The sequence below is a fragment of the Rhipicephalus sanguineus genome, chromosome 4, assembly GCF_013339695.2.
Source record: "Rhipicephalus sanguineus isolate Rsan-2018 chromosome 4, BIME_Rsan_1.4, whole genome shotgun sequence".
NCBI classification, from domain to species: domain Eukaryota; kingdom Metazoa; phylum Arthropoda; class Arachnida; order Ixodida; family Ixodidae; genus Rhipicephalus; species Rhipicephalus sanguineus.
The window spans coordinates 107,046,003-107,067,273 of record NC_051179.1 but is presented as its reverse complement, the minus strand read 5'-3'; the positions used below and the strand labels follow the sequence as shown (position 1 = coordinate 107,067,273).

At 47.3% G+C, this 21,271-nt stretch overlaps 1 protein-coding gene across 1 annotated transcript in view; it reads left to right on the top strand.

The window, feature by feature from the left end:
• Positions 1–2,223: 2,223 nt before the first annotated feature.
• LOC119391486 (uncharacterized) overlaps positions 2,224–21,271 on the top strand; it is an 84,997-nt gene continuing 65,949 nt past the window's right edge. The window contains exons 1-9 of the mRNA XM_049415302.1: positions 2,224–2,357; positions 5,633–5,751; positions 6,164–6,298; positions 9,352–9,492; positions 15,122–15,190; positions 16,807–16,942; positions 17,047–17,329; positions 19,526–19,711; positions 21,051–21,131. Coding sequence (XP_049271259.1) covers positions 2,224–2,357; positions 5,633–5,751; positions 6,164–6,298; positions 9,352–9,492; positions 15,122–15,190; positions 16,807–16,942; positions 17,047–17,329; positions 19,526–19,711; positions 21,051–21,131 — 1,284 coding nt within the window. The remainder of the gene's footprint in view (positions 2,358–5,632; positions 5,752–6,163; positions 6,299–9,351; positions 9,493–15,121; positions 15,191–16,806; positions 16,943–17,046; positions 17,330–19,525; positions 19,712–21,050; positions 21,132–21,271) is intronic.

Below are 21,271 nucleotides of genomic sequence, written 5' to 3'. Positions count from 1 at the left end.
AGTCGGCCAACCTGTTCCTGTCCAGGCCTATCTAGCGTCGGGCGTTGACCTTCGGCGGTATGTGGTGGCTGGCGTCGACCCTAGAGAAGACCAAGATACCCTGCGCAGAGAGCTCTTCTGCCCTCAACATACCATTGTTGCCGCACGCCACATGGGAAAGAGCGGTACTTGTCTCGTCACTGTTCAAGGTCCCTTGGCCGCTCCGGAGAAGATGTACTACTACGGCTGCGTACTCCGCCCCCGACCTTTCAAGCCTGCTGTCATATTTTGCTATGGATGCTATAGAAAAGGACACATGAAGGCATCTTGCCCTAACACACAGTCGGATGCTGACATGGACGCAACAGCCGGCTCCAATTTTCGCTGTGGACTTTGCAAGTGCGATGACCACGACATAACATCACCTCAATGCCCGACTAAACGAAACGCCACTCGAGAGCTTCGACATAAGCGTCAACAATCAAGTCATTTAGGCGGCGCCAGCGTTCTCCATTTGAATAATAGTTTCGAGATCTTGGCGGACTTAGAACCGGACGACTCTCACATCACCGAGGCTACGTCTTTCACCGAAAAGAAAAGTTATAGTGCCGCGGTCAAAGAGCCGCGCAAGAAGCTCTCCCCGACAAACTCTGCTCTTCCTGCTTCGCAAATGGAAACACCAGATGACCTTGTATCACTGGATACAAGATTGGCCCGACTCCAACAGGAGATAGATAACCTTCGGCGCCGTCGAGAACTTCTAGCAAAACGAGCAGCATCGTCGTCTACACCGCAGCATGACACAAACGTCCAGCCTATCCAACAGCCCCGGTCTTCGTCGGCGGACCTGACACCTATGGAACTTCTACAATTCGTGGCTAAACAGCTGATGTCACTGACGCAAGTTCTGGCTTCAAATCTTCCTCAATAATGTCGTCGCAACACTCCCGGCCACAAAACGTCCTGCAATGGAACTGTCGTGGCCTACCAGGCAAGTTAAGTGAACTTCGCAAAAGGGTTCGCCTCGGACGTCATGCTTGTTGGGCAGTACTCCTACAAGAACCAAATTCCCAGTTAAGTATCCCGTCATTCACATTATACGCTAATCCCAATATGCCAGATCGACGTTGCGTCTCTAGTAATGTCCTTCCAGGTAAAGCCACAATATATGTGCTCACAAGGCTGCCTCAAAGGGGCATCGATCTGTCAAAATGGTGCTCGCAATCACAGGAAGTCGTCGCGGTTAAAGTCCGCCTTCAGAAAACTGACGTAATTCTGGTATCGTTTTATGCCAAGCCGCACACTGGCTCATCTACCCGATTAAGATTGGGATGGATTCACTTCCTTCGAACTCAGCACTCAGGGTGCCCTATATTAGTCGGTGGCGACTTTAATGCTCCGCACGTGGCATGGGGGTATCCCACATCATCAGCTCGTGGGAATCATGTCTGGGACACATTTGTGGATGCACACTTCCAGCTGCTGAACGATGTTACAATCCCAACGCGCCGTGCTGATCAACCGCACGCTTCATCGTACTCGCCCGATTTGTCATGGTGGTTAGGATCCGGCGCAATTGGATGGCAACGTGAACCGGACTGCTGGGGAAGTGACCATTACCCCATCTTTCTCGAATTTCCCACCCACGGACACTCCCGACTTCGCCGCTGTTGTCGAGTTGTTCACTGGGACGCCTTTCGAGAGGCAGCACTCATACCACAGGACCAGTCGCCGCAAGATCTTCAAGATTTTCTTCGAAAGGCACTGGATTCGGCAACTAAAACGTCCTGGGTAGATGAAAGCCGCCCGGCCCCAGACTTGCAGCTGTTGCGCCTTTGGGCGGCCCGGCGCCGGGCTGAACTTGCTGCGGTGCGCGATCCTACGTCGATAGAAGCAAAAATTCAAATGCGGAGTATCGCGGCACAAGCTCGTCGGCATGAGCGAAGACTGGACAGAGGACGATGGCTAGATTGGTGTGCGTCTCTCGGACCCTCGTCACGCACAGCCTCTGTCTGGCGTACGTTTCGTGCAATGGAGAAGGGCCAACGTCAGCCCGACCCAACGGCTTCGGTGCTTCTAGCCACTGCGGATACCCCGTTGCATGCTGCACAACAAATCGCCCGGACGTTGTTCCCACACTATGATGTACTTCCTTCCCCTATAAATGACCATGTGACCCTGCCTTCGACGATAGGCCAACAACCTAATTCAGAGGCAGTTGCTGGAATCCAAGCACCATTCACAATGGCCGAGTTGATAGCAGCTATCGACGCGTCTAAACCACGGACGACTCCTGGACCGGACGGATTACCTTACGAGTTGTTCAAAAACCTGAATGAGACATCCTTGGCCTCGCTTCTGGATAACATCAACCACGTGTGGGCTGAAGGCGATATTCCTGCTTCTTGGACGCACGCGGAAATCATACCGATACCGAAACCAGGAAAAGACCCTACTAATATACGCAACCTGCGCCCTATCGCCTTAACAGCGACTGTCTGCAAATTAACGGAGAAAATGCTCTCTACGCGAATAACCTGGTGGCTTGAACAATTCAAATGGTACCATCCTGCACAAATTGGATTTCGCACGCACTTGGGCACAGAAGATGGACTTGGAGCACTTACTGGCATGGTCTTGGCAGGCAATAGGACACGCCGGGTGCGAACAATATTAGCCATGGATGTGCACAAGGCATATGATGAAGTTAGCCACAGTGCCATACTTGCCATTATGCGTTGCGTGGGACTACCCGAGCGCGTGTGCACCTTCGTACACAGGTTCTTGACTCAACGAACGTTTGCTATTCGTGTGGCGGGAAACGCAACCGGCACCTTTAACTCAAAACGGGGAGTGCCACAGGGATCAGTACTTGCACCATTGCTCTTTAACCTGGCAATGCTACCCCTCGGATGGGCTCTGGCAGCGATCTCGGACGTGTATTACATCATATACGCCGACGATATCACAGTGTGGAGTGTTCACAACGACCTTCAACGACAGGAATCGGCGTTACAAGAAGCTCTTAACACAGCCGACGAGTGGTGCAGATGCATAGGATTGACCCTCTCAACAGACAAGACTCTCTACATGTCGGTTGCCAACAGCTGGGGCCGGCGACGACTTGTAAACACGCCTATTCAGCTGACATTATCTGGACGTCCTCTTACGCCAGCTCCCCAGCTACGCATATTAGGCGTTGTCATTACGGCAAATGGATCTGCAAAAGCTTGGATTCGCGAAATTAAGCAACAAGCGCACCAGGTGCTCCATCTGATACGACGAATCAGCTCCAAGGCTGGAGGTGCCCGCACGAAGATTGCCCGTTTACTTGTTCGAGCAGTGCTGCAGCCTCGCCTTATTTATTCGGCTCAATTTCAGCACCTTACAGTGAGGGATTGGGCCCGTTTAGAATGCATCAACAGAGAAGCGATGCGCGTCGTTACCGGGCTTCCACGATGCACACCTATCCCGATACTTCAGGAAGAGGCGCAACTAAACACCATCGACGAGTTGATTTATCAACGCCGACAAGCAAGGGAACTCAAGCCGTCATTTCTACCACCTGCTGCTGACTTAGCGGCATATATGGGCAATCCAGTGTCTGTCTCGCCACCTTCAATAGTAAGCCTTCCACCGTGGGATCACCGGCAACTAACGGATAACAAACCTATCGGCCGCCTCCGAAATCCAGTCCCTCGTCCAACGACTACCTTCCGGCGCCACATTGAAGAAGCAGATGCCGCACTCCCGACAGGATCACTGGTGGCCTATACTGATGCGAGCTGCACGGACACGCAGGTGGTTACGTCAATCGTGGTGCCGGGGCACCAAAACCTGTGTGTCAATCGATTGTACCTCCTGAGAGCTCCGGTTCCATCGGTCAGTGCTGAACTTCTGGCAATACGAGACGCAACAAAGTTGGTGAGCGCGGCTTCCGCATCGTCGTCATCCTTTACTATAATACGCACAGACTCTACATCAGCCATAAAGGAGCTCCGCAAGGTATATAACGCGCACACTTTCGCAGGTGATATACAGCGTATAACTGCACAGATGCCTGGCCAGATAAGGATACAGTGGATACCACGGGACACCATTTCTGCTCACATACAAGCTGACACCGCCACCCACAGTGAGCTGCCACGTACTCTAGAAGCGCCTTTCCCGAGTGATCCCCGGGGTGAGTTCCTCCACCGCAAGGAGATTCTCCGCCGCACCACACGAGATTTAATTCCACCGTGTGGTTCAAACCTCCCAGGCGGGCTTACCCGCCAGGAGGAGGTGGTGTTGCGGAGACTTCGTGTGGGGGCGGCACTTACTCCGTCGGTCACATATGCCTGGCCACAACATCTGCATGGACCATTTGGGGATACTTGCCCATTCTGTACCACCGAAGCGTCCGCGGTTACAATCAAGCACCTGTTGTGGACATGCCCTGGCCTGAATCAGATACGGCGGCGCTACCTGAGAACAGTGGGCCTTCATCCGACAAGACCACCAGATTATGATTTGTGGCTCTATGGGCCCCACCATAGAGCATTGTTGATGTATATAGCGGAAGCCGGCCTCTACCTGTATATTTAACTGTGTATGCCGTTGGGCAAACTCTCGAAATTAAAAAAAAAAAAAAAAGACGCCAGATGTTTTCTAAAGCAATGGTTTTCTAAACAATGAAAATTCACAGCGTACATGTAAAATTAAAGTGAGCTGCAAGTCGTCATAACTCATCGAACCTTTAGTATAAACGCGCCCGATCTCACGTCGGTGATGATGTACTGGGCAGAATTCACGGAAGATTCACGGTTTACCGATGAACCTCCGCAGCTTCGCCCACTCATCATCATTCACTCCATGGATATGCTGTGATTTTTTTTAAACATTTCAGGACAAACTTATCCGTGAAGTCCAAGTGCGTTAAACGTGTCCTGAAACGCATTTTTAAGCAATCATCTAATGACCTGAGTATCAGGGTTTGTGGCCTCACGAATCATTACCGCAAAGCTTCTCGAATCCATGAAGAACGAGCGGGGTTACAGAGATTTGTTGCGCGCTTAAGTGCTTTCTCTCTTCTCTCGTCCCGACGAGTGCGCTGGAAGCTACACAGGGAGGGATGACACGGGCAAAAAAAGTTACGTCAGCGGGCGTCATGTCCTTGAGCGCGTGTGCTGTAATGCCATCGCTCTCTCCCCGCTGCGATTCCTGTGCGCGAGTGTGCCTCACTGTGTAACGTTGGCAGACTATAGAGCACGGCGCCGGCACGTTGCGTCACCTTGCGGCAAGAAGCGCGTCCAAACGCCGCTCTCGATTTATCTCGGCCGTTGGGCAATTTCATGCTATGTGTTTTTCGGCGTCGAACAGCAGGTGCCCCGCCCACTGAAGAGAATGAGCACAGGTTTCCGGTTTCTGTATGAAAAGAAACTCTCTTGCCGCGCACAGCTGCAAGATTTGGCTGAGCTGCTCATAGCAGTGTCTGCTGTACACAGGACGTGTTTTCTCACGAAGCGAGACGGGTGGCTCATGACCCCTTTAGTCTTCTTGTGCACGATAACAAGGGTGAATATGTCTTTTATCAGTATTATATCAAGCTATATCTTTTCTACGTTGCGTAAGCTAATAATAAATTTACATGAATTGTTTTCTTTCGCTTTAGTCCAGTGGTGCACTACCCTGAGAGGAACCAGCTCGAGCCTTACGTTACCGCGGTAGTTACGGCTGTTGTGCTTCTGTTCCTGCTATTGCCGCTCACCATCCAACTGGTGCAGATTAAAGGTAAGTTATCCGGCGAAATCCGTACTTAAAAGACAGAAAGGTGCGTGCGCTGCGATCTGGCAAACAATGATGCACTCTTTTGTAGATCGAACCTCACACTGAACATGCGCAGCTGTTTCTAGACGATTCGAGACGCACAAATATATTTTTTTCGTGGTTTCCAAAGAGTTGGTTTGTAACGTATACTTCTGCCACGGTGTCCTATTTGAATTTCTTTAGTTCTGACAAACTTGAAAACCATGTTAGTTCACTAAGAGAAACACCCCGCATAAACGAGGAAGGTTTACAAAATATTCTCCATTATTGCTAAATATAGTCACTGCGCTCTTTCTGCAAACATAAAGTGTGAAAGCGGCGTTACGGCAAGTAACCTATGTCAACCAATGTCGTTCGTTTTTTTGCGTGGCCACAGTGATAGCCAGCAAGCGTGCCTCGCTGCAACGAGAGCAGATGGACAAGATCCGCTCGCGCCGATTGGAGGAGAAACAGGTGCCGGTGGACAAGAGCAACATGTACCTCTGCTCTTCGGCAGCCTGCTTCGATACCGGTAAGCTGGCCAGATAAACTGTTGCTATCTTTTCCACACGGTCGTTGTACTTCATTCGGCTACATAGAATTCTTACTTTATGTGGAAGTAATGCTCTTATCACGCACCCAGTGTTTCCGGCACCTATGGTAGAGTCTTTTTTTTTTGCAACACAGTACCCTTCGTCAAAAGAAAGCATATTTGGTGCATATCTCAAGGCTGTCGAATTACTGTCCCCGGGAGAATAAAAGAAAGTACTTGCAAATCGTACTAATGAATCCTGCTGACAGACGCTAATCGCGTGTCTGAGAGCCGCGTTAGTTAGGTAGAGATTTTCGCTCGGTAGGTATGGCGGTAGTTAGTGGAAATATCCACAGGTCACGCGGCAACGTACGGAAGACCTTTTCTAGCCTCTGTAACTTGACCTTTTTTTTCCGCAGTCCATCCGGCACAGCGCGGCAATGATCTGTTGTGGAACGCCCTCCTTGTTGGCATGCCCTGCTTGCTTTACGCGTTCTGGTCCGAATGCGTTGTGTAGTTCTATACAAAAGCTGCCTGGCCCTCTTGCTTTACCAGCAGGCGGGTGTTGTAATTCATTTTAATAACTGTTTGTTCTACTGCATACTAGAAATTTACGCTAGGCTCTGTCTCTGATTAATTTTTCCTAAGCAGATTTTCAGTGTATCCCTTCCAACTTTCCTTCGCGCCTTACCCCATCGTTAAGTGCTTTCCTATCGTGTTAAAGGGACACTAAAGAGCAAAACGATTTTTCTCGCATTAGTAAAGTAGTCTTCCACGATACCAAAAACACTACGCTTTCTGCGCGAAGACGCTTAATAAGCGAGAAATCGCGCAAAAAGAAAATACAGGTGGCGACGCCACCTTGGAATTCCCGCACCATTTGCCGTGACGTCACATATTTTTGACGGCGCCTGCTTGGGCCTACGTAGTTCCTAATCGGTTAAATCGAAGTACATTGTCCTCTGAGGGGGCCAGAGACTTGACATAACGAGTTTGTGGAAATTTCGTCGAGCCAGTGGCGCCAAAATACGTTAAATGCTCTTTGAAGTCTTTTACGTCACGAATTACAAAGTTCGGCGCGAAATTTAAAAATGAAACTTTGAACTTGGTTTTCTCCTCTAATAATAAACATATGGTGGTGAAATAAACTACACAAGAGTTCTCCGAGCACATTTTATCAATCTAAACCAAATCATTGTTTCTCTTTAGTGTCCCTTTAACGCAAACCTTTCGTGTTAAATCAAGCTTGCTGTGAACAGCTCCTGCGATTTCCTTCACTTTGTTTAAGAGGTCTCTTGTCCTTCCCTTCGAATTGCTCTCTTAGACTTCATTACATTGTGTTTTTAAAGTGCTCTTCCTATCTCTCCTAGTTTGTGCTTCAAACTTGGCAATGAGGGACGTTGCCTGTGCCTCAACATTGGCCAGCCTTCACTCTTACGCTATGCCGGCGGCTTCCTTTGAGAGCCACTACGTTTCTGCCCTTTTTCCTTTTATGAATGCATTTTTTGGCATCCTCGGTAATATTATTCCTATATATCTCTAAAAGTCCTCCAGTACCTTACCTACGAGGTCCAGTCGTTAGGATTGACTGCTGACAGATCGTCCTATTCCAAAAGTGCACAAGTAAAATTATAATTAAGAGGTAACTCATCATCTCGCCCTTTACGACTTTCAACTTGCCTGGATACGCACTTGTAAGATTTTAACTTCTAAGTGTCTATCCTGAGAGTCTTTTTCTGCCACGCCTTTTTTTCGGAACTGGCTGCCTCAATCCCTGAACTTCTCGAAGGCTTTGATCGAGCAACGTCGTAAAACAGTCTTGCTCTCGAGAGCTTCAGGCATAAGCTAAACAACGGCGCAGTGTAGTGCTTCCGATCTTCGCGAGCGAAATGCAGCGCACGTACGTCAATGTTACACCAAATTTTCACTGTATTCTCGGTTATTTACCTCAGTTCTGGCAGAGCAAATCGCCTAACGTTGAGCATTTTGTTGCTTCAATATGCAGTGATATTATTTCTATTGTGAAAATGGTCGCCATCATCATCAGCAACTGCTGTCAGAAATTAGTACGCTATGGGCAGCAAGTGCAGAAGGCCCAAGGTTTCGTTTTAGCAACCAATCTTCCATTTTTCTCCTTTCACTATCTTACCAAATCTCCGCAAAGGCGCTTGTTATAAGTGCCTGCACACACTAGCCTAATCAATAGTATTCTTTTTTCAGTGTCTCTTGAAGCAGCAATATCCATAAGTGACAACTGCGCTTATTAAGCTTAAACTGTGAGCGAATGACTCGAACAGCCCTTCCTGTAGAAGTTCGCCTCTACCGTGACGCCGCTGCACTTGCCGTATCTCATCAAGCGTGCTATGGAAGCAACCTATGAAGGACGCGTGGCTCGCCAAACGTGTCAACTCAGCTTCACTTGTAGTTCTCTATGTCATATGCAGCATTTTAGATGCGAAGGCATCTCTTGCTCGGGGGTATGTCCCACGGCGTGCTAGTCCGCACTCACACTACGCATGCGCAAATCTCCTCCTTCCCTCTCTCCAACAGCTGCGCGTTACTCTCTCCACTTCTGTACCAGCACCTGCTTGCGCTTCTCCTGCGTTCTCGCTTCTGCTCTCGCGGCGTTTGCGCTACTCTCCTCCTCTAGTCTCCTCTCCTTCAAGTGACAGAGCGCTTCGCGCGTTCAGTCCAGCGCTTGCTTCGGTTGACTCCTCTGAAATGCGGGTTCGACATGCCGAAATTCTCACGTGCGCAGCGCAGCGCCGCGATGAGCGCCAGCGCATGCGCATCCCCTCCCCCTCCCTCTCCTCTCCTACGCTGCTCACCTCTCGCGCGCCTGTAGACCGCGTTCCCCGCTCGCCCTGTTAGAATTACCGACCAGGCTAGAGGGAATACACGAGGCGCGTAGTGCTCCTCTTCGCGTTCCACGACGCGAGGTCGGTAGCATGCCCAACGAACGCCAACGGAACGCCTCATGGTCCCCTTTAGCGGGAAATGGTGTGATTTTTTATGCACCCTTGCACAGCGTCTCAAACAAGGTGCCTACGCAGGGCGCGAAATTGCGGATCTGATCAAGTATGAGAGAACCCCCTGCAAGAAAGCGGACGCCTTCCTGTGCCAGACGAGCAGCCGCCCCTTCCAGGAGACACAAAGGCTCTTGCTTTGGCAAGAGTTACTGCGAACTCTTCACGGTGAACATTTACATTTATTCAATAACTTTGAGCGTTACACTCTGAACACTCGCAAATACTCGCAGTTCCGCTATTCTTAATATTCCATATCAAACGGCACATTCGAATGTCCCCATAGCCTCCGTAGGAACATAACTGCTCTGCATGTGCTCTATAAGAAAACGGTGAAGCAGCACCAAAACACTGCACGATCACATTTACATAAACATTGCTAAAGATTCACAGGAGATATGTACACATTTGTACAAATGACGTTGATTTTCATGAAGTCCTCTGAATTATAGACCACATTGCGCAAGCTAGTATTCATGCGGGGTGCGTAACCGAGAGTACCTTTGAATACTCTTGGCGTATTTGTAAATAAAAACCATGACGATGTGGCATTAAAAAGGGTACATCACTACATCATGTCGAACACATTCGTTTATTACCGACAACGAAGACTGTAGGAATAAATATTAAAGCGTATTCACAGGGGATAATTTCTGTAAGAAGAGTATGCTGGAGTCTGGCACATATGCGTCGAGCCCGCTTCAACGGGAATGGAGTAGAGCACTGCACGGGCTCGGGCCTACCCGAAAAGTAGTTTTCACGGCGGGCTCGGGCCGGGCTCGGGTTTGAAGCTCCGGGCTTAGGGCCGGGCCCGGGTTGGACGTGGCGGGCTCGGGTCGGGCCGGGCTTGGATTTGCTCAATTCTTAAAGGGACTTAACGCAATGCAATGAATCGGTTAAGACTGATAAAGTGAGAACACGAATGTAACTGGTTTAACCATCATAAGGAGAAAATCAAGGGCAAAGTTTCATTTTTAAATTTCGCGCCGAAACCTCCGCGCATGACGTCACGGATTTCAAACTGTATTTGTCGTATTCTGGGGACATCGGGTCAACGAAACTTCTTGAAAGTTCGTATGTTAAGTCTATGGCCCTCTCAGAGGTCAATGTACTTAATTTTTACCGATTAGGAACTACGTGGAACCCAGTGGACGCCGTCAAAATCTATGACGCCGCGATGTTCGTTGCACGATAATCAGGATGGCGTCGGCACCCGCATTTTCTTTTTGCGCGTTTTCTCGCTTACGAAGACTCTTGTCTCAGCGAGCGTAGTCATTATGGTATTTTAAAAGTAATTTACTGATAATAGAATCTTTTTTTCTTTAGTGTCCCTTCAAGTGTGTTCCTCATGCGTTGCACGTACATATGCGCTTCAGATTTTATCTCGATAAAACGATTCTTTTTTTTCTTTTTTTACGTGGGGCACGCTATTTGGACAAGTTTCATGAGTGAAAAGTACTGATCTTCTTTTGCCTCTTGCATATGGGGCTACTTGATTTATCTGAAATGGGCGAGCTAAAAGTAAATACACCGGCGCAAATATAGTTAACATCTCGTTATTCCCTGCTTTATTTGCATTCGTTATTTTATACCCCGAATGTTATTCTGTAATCGCCGTAATAAATGTAATATAATAAATTTATATCTATAACTTATCATCGGAATTACGATTGCGGAGCTACCAGGCGGGGAAACATTCTTGAAAGTTCCAGCCCTCCACTAAAACGAAAAGACTGGGCGGAGTCTCGTTGCATAAAATCCATATAAAAGCATTCTTTTTCCGTGGCTTCGTCTAGGTTCCCAGAGGTCATGTGACGCGAGATGGACATGCACAGCCTGCTTTGTGTGCCCGCATTGTTGACATCTGAGCGTTCGTCTTGTGCCGATCTATATCATGGGTCTCAAAGCCGCCTCAGCTAACGGGCCGCATTCACGAAAATTTACTTCGGCAAGAAGGGCCAGGACAGTGACGAAGGTAGGAGTGGAGGGGTGGGGCGTAGGGAGGCATAGGCTGTACCCAGGCCCGCAGCCAGGAGGCCTTAGCCCCCCCCCCCCCCCCCGAAATGTTGGTGAAGCAGGTGTTCTTACCAAAAATAAATGATGAAAATAGGTGTTTTTCTCAAATATATATAGTCAAGGTTTTCAGCAAGTGCCCCCCCCCCCCCCCGAAGAAAATTCCTCGTTACGGGCCTGGTTGTACCAGATGTCAGATAACGTTGCCATTTGGAATATCTTTTTAATATATCATATATGGGTCATTTCTGAAGGGCATATTTGGCGGCAAGTTTCCACCGACATATCGATACCATCTCCAAAATGACTAAAATCTGGACGCCAATTCTGCAATATAGCGTTTTTTTCACGGGTATGTATCAACACATGGTGGCTGCAGGCGGTGCCTCACGAAAAAAAAAATGCTTTAGGCCTGATATGACAGTGTAGCTCACAAACGTACTTATAAATAAATGAAAAAATGGGACGAAGACAGTCATGTGCGGGCCGAAGGCCGCTAGCAAGTGGTCCGCGGGCCGCGTGTTTGAGACCCCTGCACTATATAGTGCGAGAGCTACATGATAGTGCCACAACAGCGTTGGAGTGTGCACGAACAGCACATGTCCATTAAACATGTACATTCATGTATAAAGGCAAAGTATATTAGCTTGACGAAGTATCTGCCTTAAAATAAGAATCACGAATTCCATGCCGGGTGATGATGTCCCCTTACCTCGACTCATATGCACCCAATGAGTAAGCGTGGAGAAGCTTATTCGCACCTTTATTACCAAACTGGAATGAGCCCCGAAAATAGATAGCAATCACTTCTTCCACCTACTGCCAGTCGTATGTGCCTACCAGCGTAGGCCACCTTCTACCGGTACAACATCGTTAGGAAGGCATACACCATTATATTACGAAAAAAAAAGAGCCCTGTGCAAGCCGTGCATAACAAACACTGCTGACAACTGCAAGGACAAGCTCTCAGAGGCATTTATAGATTATATTGAAGAGTTACACAATGTTCGGGAACGAGAGAAATGAAGGGATCAGTTTGACAGCTATTGTCATTCTGCAGAGGTCCAAAAAGACCTCCTAAATTTGCTCCAGTGGTGGAAGTTAAGAGCGACGACTGCCGACGCCTTCATATTTCGCAAGGCAGATGTGCGCCCGTGGGACTATCGCAAGCAGGACACTTTAGCGCGGCAGGACATGTGATGCAACGGCGCATGGTGTGCTTATAGCGGAATCTTTTTATAATTGGATTTTTGTTGTACAATAACATGCGAGCAAATAAACTATGAACTATGCCACAAAAACTTGTAGACTGTATATAATGGCAGTGGTGTGATATATGAAAAGAATGCTATGACAAATAGTTTCTTTTTTGCCATTCCGCTTCTTATATTTCCAAAGTGCACGCGGTGCGCGCGGTTCGTTATAATTTTTATCTAGGCTGGTGTAATTACAACAAATGTAATAAACCTGGCTTTTTTCCTCTATTTCTCCTGATGTGGAAAGGTGCTACTATGATGAAGATACGTGTACTACATATCCAGAAGGGTGAACAATTGACTTTGTCTTACAGCACGATTTAAAGGAACACTAAAGGGAAAAACAATTTTCGCATTATTAGCAAATTACTCTTTCACAATTCGAAAATACCCACGCCGGCCGCCGCGAGAAGACTCGCGGGAAGCGAGAAAACGTGCCAAAATAAATCGCGGCTGGCTACGCCACCTTGAAATTCCCGCATCAAACGCCTCATAGATTTTGACGGCGTCTGCTAGGCACTACACAGTTCATACTCGGTAAAAATGAAGTGCATTGTTTTCCGAGGGGGGCCATAGACTTAACATACGAAGCTTCAGGAAATTTCGACAAGCCAATGTCTCCAAAATACGAAAAATACGCTTTAAAATCCGTGTTGTCACGCCTGGAGATTTTGGCGCGAAATTAATTTAAAAATGAAACCTTGACCTTAATTTTATCCTTTAATAATGCATCTGTATTGGTGAAATTAACGACATTAGATTTCTCAGAGTACAATTTATCAATCTAAGCTGATTCATTGTTTCACTTTCGTGTCCATTAAAATTTCAGTGTAGAGCGCAATAATCAACAAGTGAAGAGAGCGTTCTGTTGTCTGTCCCCTCTGTTTCTATTGCGCTCCTTATTGAAACCGGACTCATCCTGCAAATCACTTTTCTTCCAACAATGCCTGCTACAATACGCTCTTGATGATCCCGATTGTATTTCTAGAAAATTAGGTACAGTATACCACTGCCGAACGAACGTTCATCGTACCCAGTATGTCCGCTCAACTGTTTCCACGGCGAGCCAGCCCCTTTTTACAAGAAAGTACCGTAGGTTAAAGTATACTTGCTAGCGAAGCATGCGCCAAGCATGCGTAGATCTTTGCCACTTAAAACGCCTTGTGGTCGATTCTATGCTCGGGCACCACCTAGATTAGTGGCTCGGGCCCCTGTCGGGCCCGATCTGTGGTCGGGCCGGGTCGGGCCGGGTAGGCGAAATTTTTTCTCGGGTTCGGGCCGGGCCCGGGTCTCGCTTTGAGTCGCCGAACCGGGCTCGGGCGGGTAAATTTGAACGAGTCGCGGGCTCGGGCCGGGTCCGGGCCGAGAATCCCGGCCCGTGCAGTGCTCTAGAATGGAGTCGGAGCCATAACCACAATGACCAGCAGCGGTTTTTGTTAACGAAAAATTGTGAAAAATTTTCTGAATTGTGTGGTTCAATGAGGAGCAGTCAGAACCTTCAGACACTCGAGAAGCCAGTATCGAGCATGCAGACATTAAGTGCATGGGTTACTGACAATCACCTGTCATCCACTTACCTGTAGCCAGAAGCTGCAAAAGAAATGCATATGAATTATATATTATTTGCAGCGTTGTGCTAGCAAAGCGTGGGCGACAAGTTCCTTTTCGTGAGCCTTATTCCACCACCTCCTTGCCTGGTTTCCCCAGAATCTATTTTCCATACCCACATCACTAGTATATACCTTGGTTCTGTTGCTGTCGGCATGGAAAAGTAAATTCAGTAAGCTTAATTTCTTTATTTCTGAGTATCTTTATTGCTATGCTGTGATGCATCAGTGACACATTAAATTATTACAGTACAAGCAAGCCGCTGTAACGTGGTCCGCAGTTGAACGTTGACTTGCAAACAACTTTCAACAAAGCTAGTCCTGTGGCTTTTTCGGCATATGCTGGTTTCATGCTTATCTGTACCCCATATGACGTCTCACCTATACCTCAGGTGGTCCATACCCGGCACCGGACGAAAGCGCTATATTTTCGCTTTTGGGCGAATGTGCCCATGTTTATATGCCGCACCTGTTTCACACCGAGAAACAAGCACTGATATGACCATAAGTATTGCATGACGCCTCGTAGAAAAGGTGCGTTTGCATTTGACAAAGTTATTAAACGAAGTACAAAATATTCTGTAGATGTACCCTCACTTCCAGCAACATATATGCAGCGTCTTGTTGTTTTTTAACAAATATTACAGTAATAACCTACAGGGCCGCCACATATCAGGTAGAGTATTTCAGCCACCTTGAAAGATCGGACTCGAAACGAGCGGTAAAATTCTCAATTCGCGTGCGCGAACTCGAAGTGCGCACATGCCTTATCATTTGGGACATTAGATATAATTTGGTGCTGCCTTTTTGATAACACGTTTTTGAAGGTCTCACTAATTCGATCATTTGAGTGACACAACGAGACTTTCCTTCATTGACAGCCACGCAAGCCGCTTTTTTCTTGCTTTTTTTTTTTCACAGACTTCAGTCGTTCAACGGACCCGTTCTTGAAGAAGATATACTCTCATTTCCACGTGTGCAGGAGTCATGGTAAGCAAGTTTCTTTGTCTTTTTTTGTTTTGTTTCATCATCTGCCTACCTCACCTTCCTCAAGGTCATCAGACTCGGCTAGCATTCCCAAATACATTCTTACGCCGCTTGTGCTTCACAGCTGAATGCGGTCACACGAGCAGTGACTATTCCTCATTTTGTAAGTAACGCTGGTGTTGAGTCAAAGTGCTTAGATGGTTCATAAAAGCATTATTGAAACACTGCTCAGCGAGAATTAGATCCTAAGGCATTACAGCTTCATTTATTCTACACCCCACCAAGGACACATCATTGTACGTGCCAGTGCCCACCGCATTAGCTCACTGACTACGCTGCGTTGCGCTCGTGAAAACAAGGTGGCGGCTCAATTCCCGTTTACGGAGGCCGCATCACAATGAAGGCGGAATACAAAAACTGTCGTGTGCCACTTATTGAGGGCGCGCTGACGAACACAGGTGGTGAGAATGATTCCGTGGTCGTCTACCATGTCTACCAGTCCGTGGTCGTCTACCTTACAAAGTCGTAGTTCTTGCGCGCAAGTCCCACATCTTCGTGATTGAACGTGCAAACGATGCGTTTAGAGCAGCAACATGAAGCTTATTGTTGACAGTTGCAAAAAACAATGAAAATAGGTTCATTCTTAGCATTCTCATCGATATACTTGTGTATTAGCAATCCATGCGCGCACAAGGCTTAAAAATACCAACAATATTTTCACTCAAACGAAACTAGCTGCGTGTTAGCTGCTTTTTGAAGATGCCTCTTATAATTTTGTTTTCCTTGCGCTATCCTCGTCATAGCTCATTTTTCAGCTTTTAATATAAATGCTGCGAAATTCGGGCGAAAAGAAAGAGCAGTCATGGTCTTGCGCTTGAACGCCAATGCAGTGTTGCTCTGAAACACGTCAATAACGAACTAATTCTGTTAATGTTTCGGGTGGTCTCAGGCGTAGCTATACGAAATTTTTGTCCTTCTTTGGGTTTTGTCTTTCGCGAATTGATCGAGAGATTGTGCTTTGCTTGGCTCTCACAGGAAATTCACTGGCATCGGAAATTGTGCCGATTTCATGCTGGATTTGAGGTCAGCAGAAAGTTAGTCATCACGCAGAAATAAACTTTCTTTTTGAGAATATGGTACCTTTAGACTGCGAAATATACTCGTGTACACTTCCAGTTGTGATCACATCTTGAATGTTGCTTTTTGTCCACTTACTACTGCGAAATCTTGTTGCACCATCATACTTACTGTTAGGAACAGTGCATTCCTTGAAAAAGCTTCTTTAGATCAGTTGAGCCTCGGTTCTGTAGAGCTGCGGGCATTACTACTGTGCTGATGAAATGCTAAATTCTTGACGTGGAGTGATGTGATACGTGATTACACCAATGCGTTCAGGTTTTGGCACGTATTACGGCACCGCGTACAGAAAAAAAATCATTCCAGTTGTGGATGCACTTCTCATAGGTTGTGTGGACACGAAGAAACAATTTCATTTTGACATTTGCTTTATAATTACACGTGCCCTCAAAGGAGAACGGCAGAGTACCGATATCTGCAAGAAGTTAAAGTAATATCACAACGTACTTAAGCGACAAAGACTTCTCACTTATTTCCTCTAGCTGCCAGCGTTCTCTGGCGCATGAAAAATGACTGTAGAAAGGCTTCGGCCGAAGCGGGTAGAAAACTGAGGGATAGGAAAGCGGCCATTCACCTGTCTGTGGGCTACAAGGCATCGTTCCTTCAGTGGAACTTGACGTAAAAGTGAACAGTGGGCGATCACGTATCACAGCCTTGAAAAATGTGCCTCTTGCATTCGCCTACTTTTATGCTTCTACTGCATGACCTTTCTCGTGAACTAGTCGACGCCTTTTCCTCGCGTGGGCTTCGCGCGTGTGGCTCGAATTTGCCGTTGACGCGGTGCGCGCGCGTGCAGGTTCGTCCCAGTCGAGCGAGCGGCCCGTGTTGCCCGACGTGGTGCAGAGGCGCATCCCGCAACCCCTGGGTTTGGCCGAGTGGCCGGTCGTATCGAACGCCGCACTGCCTCGCGTATCCTTTTCGGCCGCCAAACTGGCGCAGATCTACGGCTGCTTCCCGCTCGTCAAGATCGCCCTACAGCTCAAGGAAGGCAAACGCTACATCCAGGTGAGTCAGGCCGAGCCTGCGAGTGTTTGGGTTGAAGGTCCCCAAATAATGCCGAACTGTAAATGAAAGGGGCAGCGCATATAAGTAATATATTTATTAACAACGAACTAGCAACGGCTTCTCTTGGACAGAAAATTTTCGTTAAAAACTAGTGGGCTTCGAAATGTGCTCAGAAGGTGGTGTCTTTATCTTACTTACCGTGACGACGACAAATCCGTTAGTGTGTACGTTAGTGGACATCCCAGAAGGCAAGCCTTTCTGCTTGGCTGCTGTGTTGTCCTTCTCGTTCCTTCTTGTGTCCATGTTTAATTGCGCTCCCTTTCAATAATAGAAGATGTGTTCGATACTTCTGGTCTTTCTTAGCATCCATGGAGAGGAATGGTTGACCCCATATATATGTGCGTGCGTGTTCGTCACTTGTCAACTGAACCCAACCTATAGGCCCGCTTCTCTCTATGCCTCAACGATCAGCATGCTCAACTCACGCAAAAGAATCAGACACAAGTCAACAGAAAGCGGCATGTGGACGCTTTAAGCACTTCTGCAATATTGTTTCTAAAACACTCACCGGTCCTTTAAGATAGCGCTAAGGAAATCACCAGTGAAAACCTATGTACTGCCAAGCACTCTTTATTCACTTGATTCACTTTCTTGTACGTAATTTCACTCTTGATTTACTTTAATGAGCGCTGATTCGTTTTAAATGTGCTTCTAATGCACATTGAACCGAGTTGAATTTGTACTCCTAATCATTTGGTGTCCTTACATCTGCGTTTAACATCACGCGCTTTTGGATACCATTCGTGTTCACGACGACGTCGGGATTTTTCGGCCGTTGAGACATATCAGCATTCGCATTAATAAAGTCCACCTTCAAGTCTGCTACATTAGTCTAAGAGGCTCTCGCTTAACTTGTTCAAACCAGACCCTGTTTCCGTCTTGCTGAAGAGAGTGGCAATGTGTGCTAGTTAGAATCACTGAGCCATGATGGTTCAATTCAGTCCATCTTGCTTGTTCTCCTGATGTATTTACTCGCACCACGAAATACATGTGGCCATTACTGCCCTGAATAGATATAATCAGCGTACTTCATCTGTGTTATGTGTGAGGCTGAAACTAGGAGGATAATAAAGTCAAAAAGTTAAGGACCGTGCGCCCAGGGCTATGACGGGATATGATGGCTGTATGATTAGGAGATACGAATGCGACAGTTGGGCTGAGATGGTAAACGTCACGTAGAGCACTGGAGACTGGCAAGTCAGGAAAGGCTTAGCTCAGAATACCGGCACACTGTAGAGTAACAAGATGGTCGATGAAGGACAAGAAGCGAGGGTATCGTATGAATTTAGGGTGTGATCGCGGATAAGGTTTCTTACGAGCATGAGATTAAGAGAGATGACACGACATGAGGGCCGGACTCGCATCACCGTCTTCGGTGTATCTTTTATATTTACTGTCGGGCGATTTCTTTTAAAAAAACATATGCATGCTAATAAAACAAAGGAAACGTTGGGCGCGGTTTGTGTGAATTTTCTGGAAAGGACTCACTCAGCTATACTCTACTTTTAGCTATGCGGTAGAGCAGTGTAACAAAAGACATGAAAGGGCCGCAACGCATACGAGGGTGGCTGCTGCTGTTATTAAGGCGAAAGCCTTAGGTCACTCATCAAACGCGAAAATTGACCGGCGTCCCCCTTTGGCGGCGTCAACACGAGTGACGCAAAAATAACATCATCACACGATGACGTCACCATAATGACGTTCACGCGACGTCACTGACTGTCTGAATTTGTGACGTCATCATGATGTCACTGTGACGTCACATGGCGACGTCATCACATGACATCCTTGCTTGGTCAAAGGTGGGCTGATCACTGAGGCAATACAAAGCCAGCCGAGGTGCCTCCGACCCTGGAGGCTGTGGAAAACCACTTTAGGTCCAGAAAGCTGTCAGAGGATGGCGGTGCAGGATCAACACACCGACTGAGAAGAAAACGAAGATGGCTTTCGTCTTCGAGTCTTCTTGCATAAGTGACCATCTAACTTTGTCTTAGCCATCTTTTTGTTTTAGTTGTTACTTTGCACGAAGTCACCGTAGTCACTTCGCGCAAAACCAACTAGCCTAGTCCCTCCTCTAGTATGCATGCCTTGCTCGTGCCTCAGCGCATTCACCTGTCACCACGTGCGCGAACGCAGTTGACAGAACCGGACACCATCCGTGACATGTTCGAGATGGACAGGTACCGTTACAAGGAGGAAGCGCTGCTCTCCTTCCTGCAGAAGTTGGCTCAGGGGCCGCAGGACTCCGAAGAAGGCAAAGATCCCCGCAGATACACGGCCGTGCTACGTGGAGCTCTCGATATCGAGGCCAAAGTGACTCAAGTAGGCCGTATACGAATATATATATGAAGGAAAGAAGTGTTATATAAATTCGCTTGGTAGAGAAAGACTAAATAAGCGCGAGGAGTTGACAACTATAGCATTGGTATGATTGCATCAAGGACGCTTCGAGGCCGTAGGCGGAACTGTGAGGGAGAAGAGTAAAATAATACAAGGCACTGGATCTGTACTGGTTACGGATATGTAAACAGTACATGCAATGTACACAGAGCGTAACAGGCGTTTGGTTCTAGCTGTGTTGACGCCATAAGACAACACAAAGATTTCAATTAGCCCGTTGCGACCTCCTAATCTCCAGCTATATAGGTGCCTTCCATATATGGACAAGAGTATGCTTAAGGTCCCTAAGCTTTCGTGGTCAGGAACCACTGGCACGCATGGCCAGGACTACTTCTGCCCGCGTATACACATATCTGAAACAGCCAAGAGCAGAGCGTGGCCACCAGTGTAAATTAAATGATGGAGCGGCGCAGCCGTATATCCGAACGTATGTTTTGTCGCTCACCTGTGCCATCTCGTCGAGTTGATCATTTTCATCGCTTTCGTGTTGTATTTTACTTCCATCAAAATGAAGAACTAACTTTCCGTATGCTTTTTCTGGCTTCATTATCTGCTCTCCTCATATTAATATTTTAATTTTTATATACTGCAGCCTCGTTGGGGCTGCAGGGTAGCATTAGATTATTATAACTAATTTACGTGTACGCCTATCAACCGGATACAGTTCCAGCGACGTATGCACTGACGCCAATGTAGGCAAGCAGTGAAATCGCGAGATGTTGAAACTCCGATTCCTGCAGTGTTGTGGCCTAGGAAAAGCGGATAGCGCTCGGCTTCTTGATCATGCTTATTTTGTAACGACTTGTACCAGCAATACGGCTGGTCGAAGCATTCGAAAACAAGTTTTGAGCGGTGTGGAAAGCTTAAAGAATAAGTTTATCGAATGACATTATGCATTCTTCTTGAGAACTAGTTGGCAAGCTCAAAAAAAAAAAAAACAGTGTGGATGGTAGGGTGAACAGGAGGAACGATCGCTGCTTCATTGGGATTGGTGCACTGTTCGAGCAGTGTGCGTAGGTGCCATTAAGGATGCACGATCTTTTCTCCTTTTCCATTCTTACGCTATCTTTTCTCTATTTCCGAAGCTACTTTGTTTAGTGAATAATGCTGAATAAAAACTAAATGCGAGGGTATGAAGCCCGTGTTCATTAGGACGATCCTAATGCTGTCTTTTATTACGATTACCGCAACAGATTGCTTTCATACATAACGCTGACGACGTATGTAAACGTAGTCGAATCTCTGTCTCTCTCGCCCTCAGATGAAGCATTCCGACGAAGAGATATCTGCAGCTCCAGATTTAGCTGTGCGAAGTATCAAGGACATTGCCGACAGCGAAGTGGTGAGCTTATTCTGGACAATGCGGCTTACCTTGTGCGCCTATCTGTCGGAAATTCGAGTGTAAATCCTCTCACAGTGGCAACTTTTTCCTAAGCGCTTTTCCAAGTTCGCACAGCAACAGTCTTGTACGTGAGCATGGCG